The 24,171-nt window shown below is 41.7% G+C and overlaps 1 protein-coding gene across 1 annotated transcript; it reads right to left on the bottom strand.

Moving 5' to 3' along the window:
* Positions 1 to 1,800: 1,800 nt before the first annotated feature.
* Positions 1,801 to 22,286, bottom strand: LOC310780074 (hydroperoxide isomerase ALOXE3-like). The gene is made up of 16 exons (XM_083640619.1): positions 22,198 to 22,286; positions 16,469 to 16,640; positions 15,557 to 15,761; positions 14,335 to 14,416; positions 14,062 to 14,184; positions 11,765 to 11,868; positions 10,400 to 10,569; positions 9,532 to 9,666; positions 9,124 to 9,327; positions 8,915 to 9,001; positions 8,601 to 8,767; positions 5,387 to 5,508; positions 5,167 to 5,267; positions 4,782 to 4,949; positions 3,211 to 3,409; positions 1,801 to 2,121 (listed from the first exon to the last, which is right to left on the bottom strand). Exons 2-15 carry the CDS (start codon positions 16,616 to 16,618, stop codon positions 3,230 to 3,232), a joined length of 1,998 nt encoding a protein of 665 aa, XP_083496745.1. The 5' UTR covers positions 16,619 to 16,640; positions 22,198 to 22,286; the 3' UTR covers positions 1,801 to 2,121; positions 3,211 to 3,229.
* Positions 22,287 to 24,171: the final 1,885 nt, after the last annotated feature.

Consider the following 24,171-nt stretch of genomic DNA (forward strand, 5'->3'; position numbering starts at 1 on the left):
TACTGAATGCTGCTATAGCGCCCCCTAAAGGCGAAATGACACAATATTTCTCCTATAGGCTCAGAGTACATCCGTCCACACCTGGACCAAGGTTGGTTAGGATCGCACATTGTGTTCCAGAGTTATGGCTATTTTTGTGAAATTGGCCCCACCCACAGAACTTTGGAAGTCGATTATATCGCAACGGTGTGGTTTTTTCAAAAACCATTCAACAGTGTTGTGGAACAGCAAGTTTATTCGTGTAGTGTCATCAACCGTTTGTCAATATATTATTTTATAGCAAATATTAGATAGCATTCAGAAGAGTGTACATGAACTAGTATACTAGATTGTAGATGGGGAGATAACAGGAGAGAATAAAACTTCTTTTTGAAGTTTTCACAAATATAGAGGTGACTTGAGCTCTTCAAACCATCAATGACACACATTTTCCCACAATTTTCGCCTAAATTGTATCATTTCTTTTAGCCCTGTGGCATCAAGGAACATCAGAGAAACGAAACACAAAAACTGGAATGCTCACAGCGCTCGGAGGGGCATGATTGGGATGGCTTCCCTGAACCTGAGTGTTCTGTCTGGTGGTTCGATCCCCGGCTCCTCCAGTCCGCATGTCTTAGTGTCCTTGGGCAAGACACTGAACCCAAAATTGCAACAGAGCAACATTGTCTGTGTCACAGAAACTTGGGGCACGATCATTGTCCAATTGCTCCCGATGGCTGTGGCAGCACCCTGCGTGGCAGCTTGCCACCTTCGGTGTGTGAATGAATGGGTGAATGTAGGCACATTGTAAAGCGCTTTGGATAAAAGCGTTATATAAATGCGTCCCAGTCCATCCATCCACAAAATTCATACCAAATGAAGTGTTGCACATTGATGGTTATTATCACATGTTCAGGAAGGACAGATCTTCTGGTAGAAAGGGGGGAGACATTGTAATGCAAGTAGGCTATCAGAGGACATTCATGCCAAGCCAACCAACTCAAAGAACTGGAGGACGACTCTCTAGTCTAGAGACTCTGTGGATTAAGCTGTTTCACAGATAAACGGAGATACAGCGGAACATTATGGGGCTAGTTTCAATGCAGCACAGTAGCCATGTTTTACAGTTTGGTGAGCCACACTCTGAAAGTTAAAGATATTAACTTTATCAAAAGAGGAGGAGTCATCTGTTCACAATCTATTGAGCTGCTGAATGCTGCTAGACGAAAATGTTGCTCAATGGATTTAGGTGTTGAGAATTGTGAGTAAACACCACCATCTGCTGGCCATACAGACACATCATAGAGCTGAATGTATTGCTGTGTATACACTGTATTACTGAACAGTACATCACTTCTGCCACTGAGTCATTCATACAAAAAAATGCATAGAAACAACTGATTTAATGAAAGCGTCTTTATTGTCTTAGCATAATATAACAGAATAACAGAATTTGGTAAAAATGCAATTCTATAATTATGATGTGGCATAAAGAGAAGGGGCGAAGAGGGAGAGAAGTTCATACAAGAGAAATAAACAACATCCTCTCAGACAATGGCAACAGACAGGCATCACTGCTGAGGATAATACATGATCAAAGCCGTACACTCTTGCGCCAATGCATAATTTTCAATTATCAGGTGTTTGCCATAATTTTCCAAATGTGGGGCAGGGGGGGGGGGGGGGCATAGGGATAGGAAGGTGATAGGGAGTTGGTGTTGGGGGGGGGGGGGGGGGGGGTGAGTGAGGGAAAAGTGGCCCGCATGGCCTAAAAGGTTTGCACTTGTTATGAATGAAGATATATTATTGTTAGGCTGTAAATCAGTTGAAATTCTAAATTTTATTAACTCAAGAAAACCAAGCACATTTTGAAAGCAGATAAGCAAGCTGACCATGATCATGAAAGAAAATTAGTTCAATTTCTCAATTTTAAGAACTAATTAAAACCAAGCACATTTTGACATTTCAAATAAGTTTAGATTTTGCTAGACAAGCTGATTGATTTATTGAAACAGACAGGTCCAATCATGGACATGGTAGGAAAGTGATCAAAAAGGAGCTGCTTGGTCGCTGTCTTTATTGAAGTGGGCGTGTCTTCTCCCTCATGTTGTGTGAATCAGGAGACATCTCTCTCCACATGGACTGCAATGAAACAAAAATATGAGGTCACATGACATGACAGGGATTGTTGTTGTTGTGTGGCAACAGCAACACACAGACCCAAGCAAGACCGGGTGGTAATTCTGTTAGAAAACATGGTGCAGGTTAGAAACCACATTGCATACTACTCCAAGCAGAAACTACACAGGATCTTCCCTTCTGTCTCACCACTGTGTGACAGGTGTCCTGTGTCAGAGGGCACACTATCTCATGCCTTCTGGTTTTGCCCTTCACTAACAGGATTCTGGGCCAGAATATTTGACTGGTACTCTAAGGCCTAGAAAATAACCCTGCAGCCAGAGGCAGAACTCTCCATCTTCGGCTGCTCGGAGTCCTCTCTGAACTTCCCTACAGCTGTGCAACAATCTCTGACACTGGGGACAACTGTCGCCAAAAGACTCATCCTGAAGGAATGGAAGTCCTCCTCTTCACCTTGTTTTCAAGTATGGTTGATGGACATGGTTTCTGTTATACAGATGGAGAGACTCCGGTTCCTGAGAACCAACTCGCTTAGAAAGTTCTTAACTATTTGGGACCTGTTTCTGGGCTACTTTGACAAGGTTAAAAATGATTAGTGAGCGGTGACTAAGGTTGGGGGTGATGGACAGCAGCCCGGTCGGTTTCATATGGAGCCCTTTGGTGGGGTCCTATGCGTACTATCCCTCACAAGCATATAAGCATCTTTTGTGGCTGGTAGCACCACGTTAACAATGCCAAACGTCATTAATGTATGTATTTTATTTTATTTAAATTTTCCTGTGTCTGAGCCTGTTTGTCTTGTTTGTTTATTGTTCTATTAAAAAAATTGAAAATAAAATATACATATAAAAAAAACACACACACATTGCATTACTACTATATGTGGGAGCGGTATAGCAATGGGGTTTTCCGTTTTCTATTATGTCTATCAGCCCCCCCCCCCCCCCCCCTTCCCCAAGCTATTTTGAAATATGGTTCAATGATCAATGACATGGTTTTTCAAATCCATAATGCTTTCAAAGTGAAATAAATGAATGTCTGCTCTTACAGGAAGACAAGCTACAAGTTTAAGAGAAATTAAGCTGTGCTTACCATGTGTCCTCAAGCCCATTTAAATGGCTGTACTGTTCTCTATCGTAGCAGGGTCTAAGAAGGTGTAGGGCAACTTAAGCCCTGAGTTCCTCTTTGCAATGGCCGCGCTAAGCTGGTGCAACTTGGCTTCGAAGTCCATCATCATCTTCTTGGGTTCAGGCTCATCAAAGCGGACAACTGGATTTTGTCCCAGTAGAACCTGCCAGCAAGTAGAATTAGAAACAGAAACCATGACTAACCACTGACAGCAGGTTCTCCAACTGCTTCACAAGTGAACATTTCTGGTCACTCAGTGGTGTTTTGAGCCCAGCAAAGCGGTTACAGCATCACGCAGTGGGTAAATTCAATTCAATTCAATTCAATTCAATTCAATTCAATTCAATTCAATTCAATTCAATTCAATTCAATTCAATTGTCCATAATGTGGAAAGTTGTCTTTGGCTTCACAGGTTTGCTTGCACACATGAAAAGTACAGTACATGCAACAAACAGCAGAATACACAGTACACAGCACAGGAAATGACAGGATACATAATACAACATAGAACAAGACAACAGGACAACAGCACAATACAGACAGCGATAACGGACATGGTTCTGATGTGGATGACGTTTATGAATTTAGCAGATTTATTGCGTTGTAGCTAACAGCTAGCTAGCCAGTTAACATTTAGCAACAGCTTATTTTTTTTAACCTCGGCACAAAAGAGAAACTATGTGGCGAACAGTGTGGCTAATGAACATGGTCAGGGCAGGACTGAATATGAATATGAAATATAATAATTAATAATAATTCATTTATTTTATATAGCGCTTTTCCAGACCCAAAGACGCTTAACAGAAAACAAGAGACAAGCAACAGGGAACAAAACAGGCAACAGATACAAGTAACAGGCAACAGTTACAGGGAACAGGGCAGGTAGTATGGAGAAGCAGAGGGGAGGAAGATAACAGGAGGGAGGGAGAGGGGGGGGATGGGGGGGGGAGGGTGATGGTTTGGAGCTATGGTTTGGAGGAGGTGGTCAGGGGTAGGGGAGGTTGTAGGCTTGGGAGAACAGGTAGGTTTTGAGTCGGGTTTTGAAAGTGGGGAGTGAGGGAGAGTCTCGGACGGTCAGGGGGAGGGAGTTCCAAAGTCGGGGTGCAGCGCGGGAGAAAGCACGGTCGCCGTAGGTTTTGAGTCTGGATGGGGGGATGGTGAGGGTGGCAGTAGAAGAGGATCGGAGTGTACGGGAGGGGCGATGGGGGATGAGGAGGTCAGTCAGGTAGGGGGGGGCTAGGCTGTGGAGGGCTTTGAAGGTGAGGAGGAGTAATTTGAAGTCAATGCGTTGCTTAACGGGGAGCCAGTGGAGAGAGTGGAGGACGGGGGTGATGTGATCGCGGGACCGGGTGTGAGTGAGCAGGCGAGCAGCTGAGTTTTGTACCATCTGGAGTCTATGGAGGGAACGGGAGGTGATGCCAGTGAGGATATCTTAAAAATGACAAAATACACTGACTGGAGGGGGCTTTACGGTGCAGGGCCACAAGGCACTTTCAAAATTGATAAGTGTATCATTCATGCCTGTCAAACTGACCTTATCAGTGTAGCTGCCTGTCAGCAGTTCGCCCATTGCCATAAAGCTGGCCGTGTCTCCAACATTAGGGAGCGTCTCCAAAATGGTCTTCATGGTAGACGTCCCTTTGGCTGGTGGAGGTTTGCGCATCACGAGAGGGTTGATAGGCGTCCAGGCATTGTATTCATACTAGAATTAGGAGAGATGTTTCAGTATCAGTATGTTTCAGGATCAATTAATTTTAGGCTTGTGAGCTTCTGTTTAACTGAAACATATTTTATGGAATTGAACATGAAAATATTAAATGTCGCTCTTGCATCTCTGATATCCCACTAAAAGGAAGAACATGCACATGTTCAAGTGTACAATATTTCTATATTATTCTGTCAGCTCTTCATTGTGTCACCTGCCCATTGTTGACTGCAGCATGATAGCCTGTCACTCTGAAGATCACCATGGTGATGAACTTGATCACTTCCTCCACGGTTTGAAAGCTTGAAGGGATGCCTGTTGGGGTCCCATATGTGTAACCATTTGTTCAATTGACATTTATACATTGCTGTTTACCATTACACCATGATAGTCCAGCTGTTTACAACATGATACTGGAACATGAACTACATTACCTGAGTTTTTGTTCCCCATGAAGCAGTGTGTGTCTATCTCTTTGATCCATGCCTGGAGCTCAGAGTCCACCTGCACCTTGTAGTCGGAGGGGTAATAGTGCATCACGATGGCCTTCACATAGCTGGAGAGAGAGAAAGAAAACATGTCAATATTACGTGTCAGTGGTCAGAGGTTATATAGATAGATAAATAAATAAATAAACTGCTTCTTCTACAACTCATCTGAAATATGGTGTTCCACAAGGGTCAATATGAGGCCCTCCATTATTCCCATTTATATGCTTCCGCAGCCTGTTGTCATTCCCAACGTGTCAAAATTCACTGCTTTGTCAAGTCCCGCGGCATGGGCACGCTATTCCTTGCCTTTCACACAGGAGGGCGCTGTTTGATTTCCCAGCATTTTTACCCTGAATACCTAAATCCAACCAAGTTGATTTAGGTGCCTAAACTGAATCAAGTTGTTTTAGTTACCTAAACATAAGTTGTTGTAGGTGTCTAAACCCAACTAAGTTGTCATAGTGTGCTGACAACCCTGCGCCTCCTAGTATGATGAGAAAGGATACCTTTCTCGTTAACGCAGAGAGGGCGTGATCCAAAGCATCGGAATATGACTCTGGGATGAGAACGTGTTGGCTTCCACTTGGAGACATCATCCGCAAGCATTAATTTTCACTGTTATGCAGATGACACTAAGATAAACATACGTATAAGGTGGGGTGTTAACAGGCGCGGACTGCATAATCGGGCACGTCGGGCAAATCAGGGCTGGACTGGGACCAAAAAAGCTACCTGCCATGTGGCTCAGACAGGCCCACAATTTCGAATCGGCCCAATTTTTCGAGCTCGCGCTCGCTTCGCTCGCACTCACATGGGTTGGGGATTTACTTATAAAGCCACATGTTATGACCCGATCTAGGGGTTTTAGGTGTAATGATGTTGCAGCATTGAATAAATGTGCCCAGTGAGAACTCAACGTTTACTTATTAAATAGACATAAGTACAGTACTAAACATCACAACACTGATTTTTTTTTAACGCAAATACAAGTGTATTGATTGTTGTCATGTTGGCGTCCCTACCACTAGGAATCAGTATTGTTATGAAACTATAAAACTAAACTTAACTAAAACTTAGATACTCAAAACCAAAAAATATAGAGTAGATTACTTTGGACATAATATAGCCACACAAACATTTCCCGTATGTCTGATGTATCTTTCCCCATAGTCTGTTACAACTCAACTCATTCCATGCCTGTGTTTGATGGAGCAAGCAAGCAAGTCATTGGAAATAAAATATTGTTTATAAGTTACTCTAATAAGCACAGTTTAAATATTAATCTAAACGTTATAAAAACGTGAAAATCATAACGTCGTTGTTGCCGTTTAACCCACCTGGCTACCAACATGAATAACGTTACATTAGCTAGCTCACTCATCGATTACCTAACAGTGTGCGCCAATCCTAAAAGTTGTCATTTTGTTGAAATTAAGTAGTGCTTGGTCGATCATATGTACGCCGAATTTACCAGCAGGCTCTACGAATTTGTGAAGGCCTTTAGGTAGTTTTCTACCAGGTAGGTGCGATTGCGGCTATCAAGGAAGGCAGTGTGTTAAATTGCCACATTTTCTAATAGAGTTTGGCGTGTACCGCGTCAAGGCTACAAGCCAGAATCCTATTGCTTGGTCAAATTCAAATAGCTGCCACACTTACCTCAAACGAGTGAGACGCAGACGACGACGTCGATGTGAAGTCAGTGATTTTAATTCGTTTAGGTGGACGGTGGTGCCATGATGCAGCGCCACTTTTCAAACACTGTGATTGAAGTGACAGACAGTTGCAATGGGCTGGCCCAATTGTACGTGGACCAACGTTGATTGGTTAGAGCAGGGGTGGGCAACTATTTTTCATGGGGGGCCACATGAGAAACCCAGACTGTTGCCGGGGGCCGAACAAATATTGTCATGCCGTAACCCATGGATGGGCAACTTTGATGATAGAGAGGGCCACAAAAAAAATCCTCGCTACCAGATTTTGCTGAGGGCTGAACGGCGCCAGCGCGACAAATTTGGGGCATTTGAAGCCAGGTTTAGAGGAATAACTAATTTTAAATTAACAATTGTGATGTCATTATTCAGTCTTAACCACCAATATTTGATCCTTTTCCTCACTCACTCCTATGTCACCACCTGCTCTCCCTGCAGGGCTTGAAATTAACTTTTTTCACCACCTGCCAATATGGCTGCTAGATTTTAAAGTTACCAGCCAATTAGAATTTCCACTAGCCTAAATGTTTTTCTTGAAATAAACCAGAATATGAGTGGGTTAATTTAAGCATAAGTATCAGTAAGTGGCCCGGGATTCTCAAAGCCTGTGTTGAGGGTCACACAAGAACAAAAATGCACTCTTGAAGCTAAAAAAATCCAAAACCAACAAGCTAATTATTTAAATTTCTACTTCAATGTAGAACAGTCATTTCTTCGGCCGCCGGCACACACGTCGGCCCGTATCAGCCTGGCCTGCTTGGTATCTAATGCCCGGCCTGAATTATGATCCCAGTCCGCCCCTGGGTGTTAACTTAAGTCTTGCCGTCTTCTAGTTAGCAAAAAGTCCCTAGAAAAGGTATTTTCGTGTCTCATTCAAACACTTTAATGCTACAAACTCGTCAAGCTGTATCCGATCTGGTGGCTAGTTTATATTCTGGTTTTCATGGTGGTCAAGTGCCAAATAAACCCCATGTTAAATCTAATTTGAATATTGCTTTAAAACCCCTAAAGGAGAACTTCACCAAAAAACAATGCCGATTTATTTTGACAATGATCTCACACATATCCCAAAAATGTAAACAGTTTTGCAGACATTCATTTAGTTTGACAGTTATCGAGAGTTGATTTGAGTTAAGTCGTGGACCAGTGATGTCATTTGTGCATGAATGTGAATGACATCACTGACTGACTCAAATAGGCCTAGGGTTCCAAAAATCAGAACTATCCCATTCAAGGACTTGATGTCTGCTGGCAGAGAGCTCTGCTGTTTGTTCCAAGGACTCGGCTGGTAACAAACGATGGGGGGCCTTTGTTGTCAGATCTCCCAAACAAATCACTTTTTAAATCACATTTTCTTTCTTTTTAATTGGTCTCGTATACATTATCTGTAGGGCTTGGAGCCATGCACAGACAATACTGGCTCCAGAGTAATGGCAAACCATTGTAACCTGTTGATTATGTCCCACAGCTTCATTCCATCATCTCTGAAGTAAAAGTTGGGGATGGACTTCAGTCCTCGTGCAGCGATATCTTCTGGCAGACAGAGGGAGCTGTAGGTCATTTCAGATATAGCCCTCCTCATCAGCTCCACTAGGTCCTCTTTTCCTATGGAACTCTACACAAATAATTAGCATTAGACAACATTCGATTTGCCAGGATCGCTTGCTGACCGACTAAAACACAGAATCAGAATTTTCACAATCTAATAATTCAACATTGAGATCTGAATATTATTGAGAAAATCAGAGGAAAAGATTCATACCGAACGTAAAACTCCAGTGTCTCCCATGAGTAGTGGGCGCCCGATAGTGTTTATTTGGAGAGTGTGACGGAAGTATGGGACCAGCAGCTACAACAAAGAGAAGAATCTAAATGTCAAATATGTATTTATGGGATGGCTATAGTGTAAACGTAGCAGTTGAAATCCCAAGGCATAAAAAAATATATCTAGGCTATATTACGCCATTATACCTTGTAGAGCGGATGGATCACAGGGAAGTTGCGCATAGTGGGAATGGCCCAGGCTTCTGAGAAAAAGTGCGTGTTCATCAGGTGGTAAATAGTCTCGTGTAAGATGACATCCACATTTTTCACATACATCTTGGCAAGCAGCCAGTCGTGCTCGGGGTCACTGGGCAGAAAAATGGGGTTCTGCGCAGAGGGTTGTTGATGCAGCTGGAACGTTGAAAAAGAGACAGGATTTTCTTTTGTTCATACTGTACATTATGGACGATGTTAATTCGTTCATGAAAATATGGCCGTGTGACCTAATTTCAGTGCTTGTATATTTTCCAATATATTTTATTCCTATTCTTTAACGTTTAAAATGGATCCAGCATGAATACAGCCACTGATTCACTGCATCAGTCAAATAAATACCTGTATTGCGATTGGCATCAGATTGTTGTCTGGATTCACGTACAACAAACAAAGACCATTAGTCAGCTGACCTCCATACACCTGGTTGGTGAACCCATCCATCCTCTTGTAGTCACAGAGGAAGATATTGCCTTTCTGTATGGGAGACAAAGAACCGTTCAACAGCAACATAAGACATGAAAATGTGACAAATGGAGGTGATCACTTCCCCACATGATCTAACTTTTAACAGCTAGACAGCTTGACTCTAGTTCATTTGCTTTTAACCTCAGACACGACAGGACACGGTTTTCAAGTCTGAAATCTACCTAGATTTGCTAAAACGATTTTTTTTAATTCACCTTTTCACCAGCTAGATGATGTCACTAGGTTGACTGTACAGTACAGTACAGTACAGTACAGTGGAGTACAGGAGTACAGTGTTGGTAGTATGGATTTTGAATAACAGGCTCACAGGATATGCTGTTGTGTTTCTGACTTGGATTGTGGTTGTTTTGATTCATCATCAAAATGTTCAAAATACTGTATACTGTGCAGTCAACCCTGTGACATCATCAAGCAGCGCCCTAGTTGGCGAAAAGCTGAAATGTTGTTCAACTTTCTAGCAAATCTACAGGTACATTTCAGACTTGAAAGCAGTGTGTCCCGTCTTGTCTGGGGTGAAATACAAATGAACTAGAGTCACATGATCAAATGTTTCATGTCCTCTTAAACCCATTGATACCTGATTTGCGTGTATATCCCTCATTTGTGTGCGTATCCCTTTAAGACCGTGAACCGCGTTAACGCGGTTCGCGGTCTTAAAGGGATACACACACAAATGCTGCATCAGGTATCAATGGGTTAAGGCACTCTTCTTCTTCCATACCCCCAGTTCTCTCTTCAGAGAGCTGCCATGCAGGAAGGGCTTCACCATGGCCTCTGTGACGGGGAAGTTAGAGGGCAGCTTGGAGCAGGCCTGGATCACATTGGGGTTGATTCCGTTCAGAAACTGGTATCCATAAAAGTCGTCTTCTCTCCAATGCTCCGTCATGTACTCTGCAAGGTGGCAGTGGACAAAGTCATTCTCCTCATCTTAAAGTCGAGTTGAACCCAAAAATGACTTTTCTTTTCTTTTAGTTCAAATACCTGGGTATGCAGTGCACCTATTTAATAATGTATGCAAACAAAATCACAACAATCTAATTTCTTTAGTTTTTCACACTTTTTCACATCAAAAGTTCATTTTTCAAGATTTCATTGATAACAGTAATGTACAGTTTGCTGACGTCACCTAGTACTATCAAATTTCTACCCCATTTCAACCAATCATATCACGACATGCAGCTGTCAATCAAATCTTCATTTCAGGATAATTTTCTCTTCCAAATGAAGTCGAAAATAGCGCCTAGTGCCTGTCATCTGGCAGAATTCCTATCCCATAAACTAACTACTAACTTCTACCAATTGTTAGAAACATGAACAAAAAACAAAAACTATAATCTCTAAGAATCCAAAGAAATGTAACTGGCTCGTTAAAACGCGCATTCCAGGGATATCGTATCGTTACAGTTGGCCACAGCCCAATCCAGTCCCCAGAATTGTCAAATAAAATCATCAACATGATACTATGACTCGGCTCTCAACCTGTCATCTTAGACAAACGATGTTTTCAGTCTGAAACGGATTCATTATGCACGTGACGAATAGGTTCAGTTCGACTTTAAAGTGATGAAGATATAAGTAAATTCAACCAAGGAAAATGTCCAACATACAAGGTAAAACCCTTGTAACTGCAGTTTTTTGGCAATCTTCCTGGTTCAACAGCAGCTCGTGTTTCATGCTAAGAAGACCCTGGGTTCAAATCTCGACACCGGTCCTTTCTCAGTGGAGTTTGAATGTTCTCTCACTGCTGTGTGTGTTCAGATATTTGATACTGTATGCACGTGTTGCCAGTTTTTATGTGGTATTATAGTATATTTTGGAAAAGTACACCAAAAGCTCAAAAGTACACTAATCATTTTGCACAACTTCAGCTAAATGAGTTTGTTTTATCCTACAGCGTTAAGAGCATTTTTAGGATATTTTTCAACATCAAACTAAAACTAGACTTACTAGAGACAGCACCGAACACAGTTAATTGTTATACATGCTGTAAATGCATGTAAGCATACAGTATATAGTTGTAACTGTAATTAAACCATGAGGATGAGAACGTTGCAATAGGTTCTGCAAAACTACGGGCAACTTCTACCTCCCAACGGTGAGCGGTTGCGCAGGAAGACCTCTTTTATGGCCTCGAAGCTTTCCCATGGTTCAGTTGAGCCAGTCAGCCCCATGTTCTTGTTTGCCAGCTCACTGGAAAGAGGGGGTAAAAATGACTGAAACATGCAGCAGTCAAATCATTTCATCTAAGGCCTAGTCCACACGCAGGGGCGTCATGCAAGACAAAATTCTGAGGGGGCAACATTTGGTGGCGGCGAAACATTTTGGCAGCTGATTCTTTTTTTTTTGCTAAAAGGTTTTTCTAAAAATGTTGGCCATTTGAAGCCAAATTTAGAAGAATATCTCATTTTAAATCAACATTAGATTAGACTGTTGTGATGTCATTATTCTGTTTTAACCATCAATGTTTGCTCCTCTTCTCATTAGGGTAAATACTGTATATTTATTTTGAGGATTTTTGTCAATTATTTGTGCTGTTATGGTTATTAGTCACTCACTTCTACACTAGCTTCTACACTGCTGCCACTTTTCTTGAAATATAGCTAAATCTCGCTTCACCCAAAATGTTATTCATATAAAAAGACTATCCACAATGCTTCAAACATCAAACTGAATTTAGTGTTTTGCTAACTACAGTATAACCTGTGATAGTCAGTTCACTACCATAACACTCACACAGCTCTTGCCCCCTCAGATTCAATGGGCATGACGCCTCTGTCTACACGTACCCAGGGTTTTTCCTCCGTAAAAAAAAAAAAAAAAATCCCGTCCACACTAACAGTGTTTTAGAAAATCTCTCTGTCCACACGAGAACACAACGATTAAAATGGTACGCTATGATTTCCTATGGCAGGGTGCGGATTCCACACTCAACCCCACAGTCACCTGCAAAGAGTGTAAAATAGTTCAACTTTACCCGGATCAGACCTTCTCACAAGAGGGCAAGTCAGCGCTGCATGCTTTGGTTGGGGTCATCCCTATGTTCCCCGGGTCCTATGTTCCCCGGGTCCTATGTTCCCCGTTTTTAACACTCTCCGTAACATTTGGGGTGTCTATCCGCTATGCCGACCACCCGCAATGCCGACCTTAGGTTTAGGCGTGAGGGGTGGGAGAGGTTAGGTTTTGGGTTAGGGTCTGGGGGAGGTTAGGAAGGGTTCTATGTTCCCCGGTCCCACAAAAAAACGGGGAACATAGGACCCGGGGAATATAGGACCCGGGGAACATAGGTACGCTCCCCTTTGGTTGCCTGGCAACAAACTGAGTGCTCCATTTAGTTTCTGCTACTCTTTTTTCAAAAGCGACCCGGATCATGGATTTCAAGCAGAAGAGTAAAGTCATTTAAATACAGCAAGGCTAACTTATAAACTTCATGTAATTAAAGCTAACAGTACTAACTACATGTAGGCTCATAGGTTCCTGACACATGCCCAATACAAACAAAACATCAATCGCCATGCACAGGTTGAGGTAATGATTCCAAAAGCTCTGTTTCACCTGTCCACACCAATACAGGAAAACAGAGTTTGAAAAATATCCACCTTGAGCAGAGTTTTCCAAAAGCTCTGTTTTCACTGTCCTAAAATGGTGTTTGCGTGTAGCCTGGTAAACCAGCCGGTCACGTGAACTCACATTTCATTTCGTTCTGCGCGACCGTCTGGCGTCTGCGTCTGGCCTGAAGCTTTCACCCAGTGCTTGCAGGGGCAGGAGCATGGGTGGGAGTAGTTTCGTTGACCTTCAGCCAATCAGCGTAACAGAACAAGTGACATCATCGCAGTGCGCTGTTCAGTGCAGAGCCAGCCACTTTAGCATGTAGCAACATTAGCAAGCTAGCGAAGTAGCGTTATGGCTGAATCTGCTGTAAATGGTTTTTGCCAAATCCAGTCGGAAGAATAGCGAAAACGTCTTTTCCGCCGAGAAACTCCGCAAGTGCATACTCTTGCTCTTGTTTAATTGTTGTTATTGAGTCTATTTCTGCAATAACTTTACTTATGGCTGTGTTTATGCTAACGTTAACTTTACTTCGGAAGTCACCATGTTTGCTACATCGTCGGCCTGTATCGTCAACTACGTCAGTCCGTCTCTGATTGGCCAACTTGCGCTGTCAATCACACGGTACTGAGCGCAGTCGCTGATTGGCTCGTCCACTTTGCAGTTTCTGCTAAAGCCCTCCCAGGGTTTTAGGCCAGAACCCGCAGAACGAAATGAAATGTGGGTTCACGTGACCGGCTAGTTTGCGTGTGGACTGAAGGTCAAAACACATAGAAAAAGTTCTGTTTTCAAAAATACCCATGTGTGTGGACAAGAAATGATCTACAGTAGACTTACGTGGTTTTTTTGATGTAACCCATTTCCATTTGTTTTGACAGGGAGAATTGCAGTTCATCTGGGAGCCCACTGCCATCTTTGAAATTGTTCATGTGTGGCACCCCGGGAGCATACACCTTCCATCTAAAAACAAAGGAAAAATAGCAACATGTCAAGTTTTGTCTTCTCCTGAGTCTGTTGCATCAGCACATCATCTCATGAAGTTCTGTATCTTTTAATAGACTCCTGAGTATGTAGGATCAGCACATGAAGTTATGTACTTTAGAAGCTTACGTGTACAAGCGCTTTGCAATCGCAAGCTCCAATTTCCGGTGTTCAATCAGAGAGGGATGCTCCTCCTCAAACACCTTCAGGGCTGAGAACATTGCGGGGACAAAAATAGATCATATAAAAATCATACATTAAAATCTCACCGCTCAGGATTTTTTTTTTTTTACATCTTCTCAAATCTGATAGCTTATGCAAATGAATGAGATACAGTAGGTTGACTGTATGCACAGCACAGCAGCAAGCTAAGAAACAAATGTGTTTCAGCATTAAGAGGCCAGCGTAGGAGGCCAGCCTCTTTGTTCCAAGAAGAGGACGACAATAACAGTCAACTAAGGCAACGGAGACCCCCTGCCATGATGAATACGCACCCCCCTCACCGGAGAGATTGCATTTATGAGGGATTTATGACATCACTGATGATGTCACCATGGGATTTATGAAATCACAGTGGGACAGAGAAACATAGAAACAAACAGACAGACAGACAGAGCCCAAGCTCCCATTTATATACTGGTGATGATGATGATGATGATGATGATGATGATGATGATGATGATGATGATGATGATGATGATGATTTATACATGGGGAGTCTCACTGAGAGCAACGCTCTCTTTTTCAGGAGTGCCCTGTTCACATTCACACACATTCATACCTGGAAGCTGACCAGTACAACCACAGTCTGATCTGTTGGTCACTGAGCAGCTCCACTGGAGCAGTTAAGTTGTTACAACAACCTCACACATCACGCTAAATGTGTAAAGCATGAAATAGCTTTCATGTAGGCTCAAGTTTAGAATGTTGTCCACGGCACAAGGGGGTCCCAGGGGAGTCCCCAGCAAAATGAGTAAATTGTGTAATTTCACTAGGATTTCAATGACTAAGTTAGCCCAAGGACAGCTGAGAATAGTGCATGGCTGCATACTTGTTCATAGCTTTCACTGAATTATTATCAATTATTTGCTGGAGGAATATTTGGGATATTTCTAATAATTCCCCCTATTAAATAATATCAATCTTTGAGCTATCCTACAAAGGGTTTGTTTCTTAGCTTGCTGCTGTGTACAGTACAATACACTTTTGTAACTAACTATTTATTTTTTTGAATCTGTATGAAAGTCTGCACCCATGACAGTAACAAGAAGAGTTTGGAGTAGAGTGGCTATTTCTTTATTCTTAATTATTTTATGCATAATGTGTGAAACCAAAATGATTTGAAGCAAACCTCTCCCTCCTCTCAGCTCGACCATTTCACCACTGGTCACCCATCTGTTGCAGGGGAACAGGATGCGTTCTCCCTCTGGAGTTGTCACCGCCACGTTGGAGCAGTACCACCTGTCTTCTTGGAGGAGATAGGCGGGATCTTTCTCCAGCTTCAGGAGCAGAAGCTGCCCCAGAGATGCACAGGTCTGCAGAGTGTAGGTCCCTGTCTGTGGACCATGAGGAGGGTAGATGTGACAGATGCTCAGTCCCTTTGTGATTTACCATCAAAACTGCTTTTCTCAAAAATTGCAACTAGTTTTACTTTTCTTTTTTCTTTTTTGAAAGTAAAGTTGCAGGAACTCGCAAAAACTGCGAGATGAGGAAAGAAATTGTGATTCCCCCCCTTCTTCGAACTACTATACCTAATGGTTTTCCCAAAATGCAATTAGCCAAGTTTTTTGTGGTAAAATTGTGGGAACTGGCAAAGATGGCAAGTTGAGGAATCTGTTTTGCTGTTTTTGCAGAGAAATCGTCTGAATTTTGAAAAATTGCAAGCCCCTTCAAATATTGTGGAATTTGTATGAATTTGCATGAATTATTGCAATCGCAAAAAATGGCAATTTCGTGGACGGACTATGCTGTTTTTACTGGGCTTTGACTGTTGACTGTTGACTGTCACTGACTGACTGCATGTTCTTTTTGAAAAATGACCACCCATCAACCACCACAGTACAAGACTGAGCTTTAAGCATAAAACATGGTGCATATATACAGTACATGTACATGTACATTAAAATAACCATTACATGTCAAGAAAAATCCCCTCACTCGCTCACAACAAAAATAGTTTATAATATTGTCCCAGTCATAATGTGAATACTACAATACTATACTCAATGACCAGCGCTCAGTATGTACTTAAACTTCAACTTACCTTCCCTTTTGCAAAATTGACACCGTAATAGTCGTCCAACTGGGTACACTGACTCTGTCCATAGGTGCCAAATAAAGTGGCATATATGTAGTCAAATGTCCCTGCCTCTGCCATGGAACCTGTAGTCACCTCCAGTACGTACGCAGCCATGATGACTCAGCAGAAAGTCCGTCTGGAAGAAAGGATGGAGACGTTAGTTCCACAATAAACATTAGATTTATAGATGCAGCTCTTAGTGGCCAAAAATGCATGATGGCAGTTACATGGAAGTACATTGTCACTTTCTCAATAGGACACTTTTTTGGCTTTCAGAGATGAATAGATGTGAACCCCTGGAGAAAATTACTGTACATAGCTATATTTGAATGAATATGACAAGTATAAATATTGTTGAAGCTTTAAAGCTAAACATGATTTTCCTAACTACTACACTGTGTAAATAAAGCACATCACAGCTACTGGGCTACAGAAGCCCCTAAGGGACATATGTATAAAAGATCAATGTCATGCCAGCCTTGTAACATCTGCGTCAATCAGTAAGCAGCTTGAACTTCTAGACCTGAAGCTGGAGTATACACATATCTCACTGTGAGAGAGTGTTACAGACCCCTCACTGTGAGAGGGTGTTACAGACCCCTCACTGTCACTGTGAGAGGGTGTTACAGACCCCTCACTGTGAGAGGGTGTTACAGACCCCTCACTGTGAGAGGGTGTTACAGACCCCTCACTGTGAGAGGGTGTTACAGACCCCTCACTGTCACTGTGAGAGGGTGTTACAGACCCCTCACTGTCACTGTGAGAGGGTGTTACAGACCCCTCACTGTGAGAGAGTGTTACAGACCCCTCACTGTGAGAGGGTGTTACAGACCCCTCACTGTGAGAGGGTGTTACAGACCCCTCACTGTGAGAGAGTGTTACAGACCCCTCACTGTCACTGTGAGAGCGTGTTACAGACCCCCCTTAGACATGGATTGGCCATAACAAACACTATGGTCAAGCATAAGGATGCTCATAGATCTTGTTCCACTCCTCTCCACCGGTATAGAGGAATGTACTTCTCCCAACATCTTATGCCCATAGGTGGATTACGACATGATGGGCCCCTGGTCATGGTCACATAAAGGGCCCCCCCCTCACAGCGCACATACCGCTATGCAGAATTAACGCCAGAATAACTAAGACACATTCACCTGACTCTCAACAGGATTTACAGCACAGCCACCTGGACACTCAAAAGCCAACAGCACAATAACAAGAAATAAATTCACCTGGATATCTTATCTGTTAAAGTTTTTCCCTTGAGATTACAATTCTCGCTTAACTTGACAATGTTTTAATACACCTTCCCTGTCAAGTAGTCGTTTTAAGCTTGTCATTACAAAGGCCTCCAGAGTAACCTTAAAAGACGTGACACGTCAGGCTAAACCAAATGTTCCTAGTATTTTTACATCACGAGAAGAGGCTACTACCTAATGGATGGACATTCGTTCAAATAAGAGTGATGAGATCAGGTATTGGCGCATATAGTTGCTTTTTATTTTAGCACATAGCTTAGCACAGCACACATATAATTTCAATACAATCCTTAAACATTCACATGGCACACATTTAAACATAACATAATAACACAAATCATCTTTCTTAACCTTAAATTGAATAAACCCTTTTTATTCAAGCACAAATACTCCTGGTGTGGTGATCCACTCTAATATTAATTAACCTGGTTGGAATCATAGCTACTGTAATCAGCTACTGTAAGTTGTATCAGTATAAATTGAATGACTGCATGTGGCCTTCTGCAGCGCCTTCTAAAAATAGCTGTCAGGCCACTCTCTGAGTTAAACTTCCTCTTTCTCTTGTGCTAACCTGTTGCTCCATGCAGTGAAAAGTAGAAGTGTTTTCTCCCCCCCATCCCCATCTAAAACTCCTTGTTCAAAGTAACGCTTCCACAAGATCTTATTGTCCCAGACTTTAAATGATCAAGCTGAGATAAAAGTAAAAATGTATTTCCCTTAAATATAGCCTGCTTCCTATAGGCTCTGTTCCGTTATGATCCCCTCTCGGTGTGAAATGAGTGTCAAACACCAGCCTGTTGAGCAGGCCTCAAACCGTTGGTTTCCTACCCCTCTAAAAATAGATCTACTCCGACTTCCCTAAACGAGTTCAAAACGCAGATATATGCTACTGTACACCTCAGCGAGATAAACCACTTTATATTTGTTCCCAGACTAAAATGCTGTCTTATCAAATTCCCCGCTAGGTGAGTTCCAGTACAAGTGTTCCCAGAATAAAATGCTGTATCTTAGGCCTTTTCCTATAGAAAAATCCAATCAGCTCTGAGTGCCAACTTTCCAGTTCAGGTGTATCTTTAATGAAATAATTTATTTCCCCACATCCTCTATATGGGGAATAAACATTTGTATCTCCCGAGGGCTCGAACTCGCCTCCCATGTGAAGTGTTCTATATCATGTAAAATACTACATAACTTATCCTCGATCTCCCAGGTCCTGGCCAGATTGTCAACTATGCATTAGGATCTTAATTACTACGTTCCACAAATACTTTTCTTTAATCTGACTTCATCATCAGTTCCTGCGTGTGTGGACATGCTGTGGTTTGCAACGGTTCAAATGCCCCGCGCCCAGTTCCTTAGAAAAGAGGAAATGTTTCCTCTCTCTTTATGTAAATATAACACTTCTAGTAATACTTCATAACAATCAACGGGTATTATTGTCCCGGACTTGAAATGATCCTGCTAGATAAATTTCAGTACAACCGTTCCCAGAATAAAACGCTGTATTATAGAACTTCTAATCATCCACAGTACATGTATTCACTTCACATGAGAAACCCTTCTAACCCTCTTTCATAATCAGTGAATGACATTGCATTTAACATTTTGATCACGGTGTGTAGGCCTGAAAATGAATTGTTTCTAAACTTTCACTGAATAGAATCTATGGTAACCCTTTATTTTACAGGTACCCTAGTTACATATGAACTATTTGTAATTACACATGAACACCAAATGTAATTACACAGTAATTACCAATAGTTATAAATGATGTTCATATGTAGTTACATTGTAACAGACCTGTAAAATGGAGTGAGTCTGTTCAACTGTAGTTCATATGTAGTTACATGGTACCGGACCTGTAAAGTGGAGTGAGACTGTTCAACTGTAGTTCATATGTAGTTACATGGTACCGGACCTGTAAAGTGGAGTGAGACTGTTCAACTGTAGTTCATATGTAGTTACATGGTACCAGACCTGTAAAGTGGAGTGAGTCTATTCAACTGTAGTTCATATGTAGTTACATGGTACCGGACCTGTAAAGATGCTCCGGGCTGGGACAGAGATTGCTAAAACCCAGTGGTGGATTCAAACCACTGAACTTCTGATCACAAAGCAAGCGGCTTTAACCACTCAGCCACGAGGGCTTTCCAACTTTCTTAGTGGAGTTTGAGAGGATAACTGTATGTCAGTCAGATGTAGTTGTCACTTGCTAGCTTTGTTATTATAAATAGAGACTTGGGGGAAAATGTTGATACTTTGTTAGTTGTAGCTTGAAAGATGTGTCATAATGTGAATGCATTTCTGCAGTGTGACTGTGCCAGCCACCCCCCCCCCCCCCGCCATGAGCTGTAAATGGCTCATGTGACTATTTACACCACAATTCCGAAAATTATTAGAATGTATTTTTTTATTTTAACATTTTAAATATAACTAAATGTTTCTAGAGCACAGTGCATACAATTTATTTAGCAAATTGGGGGGAGTCCCCCCTTATGCTTCACATCGGGGGGATTTATAGACTTGCGGGGGGGGGGGGGGGTATAGACTTTGGGGAGAGATGATCTGGGGGTCTGGTGACCAAAGGGGTCTTTGAGGGGCTTTGACTGGGTCCCCAACAAATTGAGAAATTGGGAAATTGATGAGGAAATGACTCATTTACAATAAGCTAACAATTAGAATGTAGAAGAATGGGTATTTTGATTATAGTTTCACTGTTACCTCTATACCTACAATACTTTTATTATAATTTTTGTATGGGAATTCTGGACAAAATCATACCTACAACTAACAAATATCAATATTTCCCCCCAAGTATCTGTGTATAATAACAAAGCTATGAAGTGACAGCAACTACATCTGACTGACATACAGTTATCCTCTCAAACTCCACCATGGAATTTGGAAAGCCCTCGTGGCTGAGTGGTTAAAGCCGCTTGCTTTGCAATCAGAAGTTCAGTGGTTCGAATCCACCACTGGGTTTTAGCAATCTCTGTCCCAGCCTGGAGGTTCTTTACAGGTCCAGTACCATGTAACTACATATGAACTACAGTTAAATAGACTCACTCCACTTTACAGGTCCGGTACCATGTAAATACATATGAACTACAGTTGAATAGACTCACTCCACTTTACAGGTCCGTTACCATGTAACTACATATGAACTACAGTTGAATAGACTCACTCCACTTTACAGGTCCGTTACCATGTAACTACATATGAACTACAGTTGAACAGTCTCACTCCACTTTACAGGTCCGGTACCATGTAACTACATATGAACTACAGTTGAACAGACTCACTCCATTTTACAGGTCTGTTACAATGTAACTACATATGAACATCATTTAGAACTATTGGTAATTACTGTGTAATTACATTTGGTGTTCATGTGTAATTACAAATAGTTCATATGTAACTAGGGTACCTGTAAAATAAAGGGTTACCGAATCTATTCCCCTATAATTGTATATTATATAAATGCATTTACTTTAAGTGAGGAAATTCATTTAAACCCTTTTCATAGATGGCAATGCATGTCACATTGAAAATGCCGGTGTGCAGGTATGAAACAGATTTATTTCCAAACTTTTAACAAATAGAATCTATTCCTCTATAGCTGTAGTTTATTTAAATGCATTTACTTTAAGTGGGGAAATTCATTTAAAGGGTTTTAGCATAACAGACACTGCATGTCACATCGAAAATACATCAACACCTAATAGCACACTTTACAATTTAAGGTGTGTAGTTATGAAAGCAGATTTATTTCTGATATATGTCAACTGTATAACATTTGTTTACAATTATTCAATCTTCATACACCTTTATATTTGTTAGAGAAATTAATTTAACTCGCTTTACTATGAAAAATGCCTCACCATGTAATCGCATGTACTTTACAAATCAAGGTGTGTGATTAATAAAATAATTTATTTACCCCCTTTTACCGTATAAGAAATACTCTTCTATAATTACAGATCATTTATATCCATTTTCTCTGAATAGAATAATTTGCCTTAGGTCTTTTTCTATAGAAAAACCCACTCCTATGAATGCCGACTATGAGTCTAATTATATATCCAATAATAAACTACCTCATCTTAGGCAATTTATTGGACAATATTTGTTACAAATTGTAGTTTCCTATTTTAAATTAGCTTTTTCCACTTATATCATATATTTCCTGTTTTACAACAAAACGGCTTCGCCAACCATAGTACGCTCACCACCACTAAATCACATCGAACTTCATCCCAGCCCAGCCGCTAACCAACAGGAACATAATATCATTTAACAGTTAAAAACCCACTTCCTTTCCTGCGGCAGAGAGAAGAAATCAGCCCGAAACCCATCTAAACATAATCTGTGTTAACGACAGATGATCTCCTTATACGGACTACACCCTACACCTGAGTTCAAAAGGTTTCCTACCCGTCAGAGTCAAACTGGGTCTCGGTCGGGGATCGCTCTCGCTCCGTAGCTGGTTTAAGCTGGCTGGCTGGTCCGTAGGTTCGTGGTTCAATCGGAAATAGCATCTGCACGCATAGGGACGTGAAGACCCCAAACGATGATTTGTCTTGTCTTTTATAATAAATTTCTGCCAAATCATTTCCCTTAACCAATATCCTACCTCACCACTACTTCCTCATTTCCCCCCGACTTGTTTCCGAACAGGACACTGAACTTATTCAATATCCACCTTGCAGCACCTGTGACTTTCCATGGGAACATTTCCACACATCTTCAGACCAGTGCTGCATTTCTCACGCAGGCACCTGTTCTACTTCCTCTTTTATATAATTAAACGTGCCTGAATGGGCTCTCTGAATACTCCATGTTAAATATAATTGATTAAACCTTGCACACATCAATCAATCATCATAGGCTCGCCTGCCGCGGGTCCGTACTCATCGACACTGGTTAGTGCTGGTCTGATGCTGGTGGACCAGCATTACCTTGCTGGTCCACCAGCTAACGCTTGCTGGTGAAGCTGGTAAACTACCATGGCCTTGCTGGTGAAGTTGCTGGACCAGCATGGTGAAGCTGGTGGACCAGCATGGTGAAGCTGGTGAAGCTGGTGGACCAGCATGATCATGCTGATGAAGCTGGTGGACCAGCATGGCTTTGCTGGTGAAGCTGATGGACCAGCATGGTTGTGCTGGTGAAGTTGCTGGACCAGCATGGTGAAGCTGGTGGACCAACATGGTTGTGCTGGTGAAGTTGCTGGACCAGCATGGTGAAGCTGGTGGACCAACATGGTTGTGCTGGGGATTGCTGGTGGACCAGCATGCTGATTAAGTTGCTGGACCAGCATGGTGACGCTGGTGGACCAGCATGGCTTTGCTGGTGAAGTTGATGGACCAGCATGGTTGTGCTGGGGATTGCTGGTGGACCAGCATGGTTGTGCTTGTGAAGCTGGTGGACCAGCATGATCATGCTGATGAAGCTAGTTGACCAGCATGTTCATGCTGGTGGAGGAGATTGTGAAGTGCTCCACAATGGAAATGACCTCCTCTGTACCCTGCTGGTCCATGGCATGGATTTAATTTTAACTTGCGTGTCCAGGCCAAGCCCAGGTCCCTTTTTGGGGTATTTTACAAAAGTTAATTGTGTTAGTGTGTGTTAGAGAAGCAAATGAAAATGTAATTAATGTAATGAGAATATAATCAGGCCTATCAAAATCTTGGGGACAATTTTTGCCCATCATGTTTTTTTGGTGCATTCTGAGATTTATTAGAGCATATTTGGCCTTGCCCCTGGCTAATTTCCTACACTGGATCATACCATGAAAACATACAGTAAGGGGTAGACATCACCTTTTCTGTCATCATGTTTGGTTCAGGAGATGTGATGCAAAAATAATTAGGTTATGGTGGAAAGTAAAATGGTCGCCATGGCAACCATGAGGAAAACATCTAAAAGCAAAAGTTGTATTGGATGGGGGACCCTGGCACAAAATTGAGGGTCTGTGGTCTAGTTTAGGGGACCTTGAAGTTTGGGAAACAATCTGGCCCATCACCCATCCCCTATGGGTTATATGGGTGGGTTATATGCCTTCTTTTTTATATTTTGTATTGTCTTCTGGCCTCCATTGACAGCTTGCCAGATAAAATAAATGGTAACAGGGCCAAGTTATAACATAAGGAACAAATAACACAACACACAAGAAAAAAGTTTTAACCATGCCCAACAAAACACCTTACAGGGTAACAGGCTAATATAACACAATACAAGAGGCTAATGCAATTCTATATCAAGCATAGTCCTTTAAAATAACATTACACATGAATGTATTATTATTATTATTATTATTATTATTATTATTATTATTATTATTATTATTGTTATTATTATTATTATTATTATTATTATCATTATTATTATTATTGTTGTTGTCATTATTAT

Source organism: Poromitra crassiceps (genome assembly GCF_964638095.1).
Source record: "Poromitra crassiceps genome assembly, chromosome: 7".
Taxonomy (NCBI): domain Eukaryota; kingdom Metazoa; phylum Chordata; class Actinopteri; order Beryciformes; family Melamphaidae; genus Poromitra; species Poromitra crassiceps.

Excerpts from the sequence above, each read along its gene's own strand:
- LOC310780074 (XM_083640619.1), bottom strand. The coding sequence starts at position 16,618 with ATGGCTGCGTACGTACTGGAGGTGACTACAGGTTCCATGGCAGAGGCA. Across the intron at positions 10,570-11,764 it reads CAACCGCTCACCGTTGGGAG|AGTACATGACGGAGCATTGG; the intron begins GTAGAAGTTGCC and ends GCCACCTTGCAG. Across the intron at positions 9,667-10,399 it reads CTCTGAAGAGAGAACTGGGG|AAAGGCAATATCTTCCTCTG; the intron begins GTATGGAAGAAG and ends TCTCCCATACAG.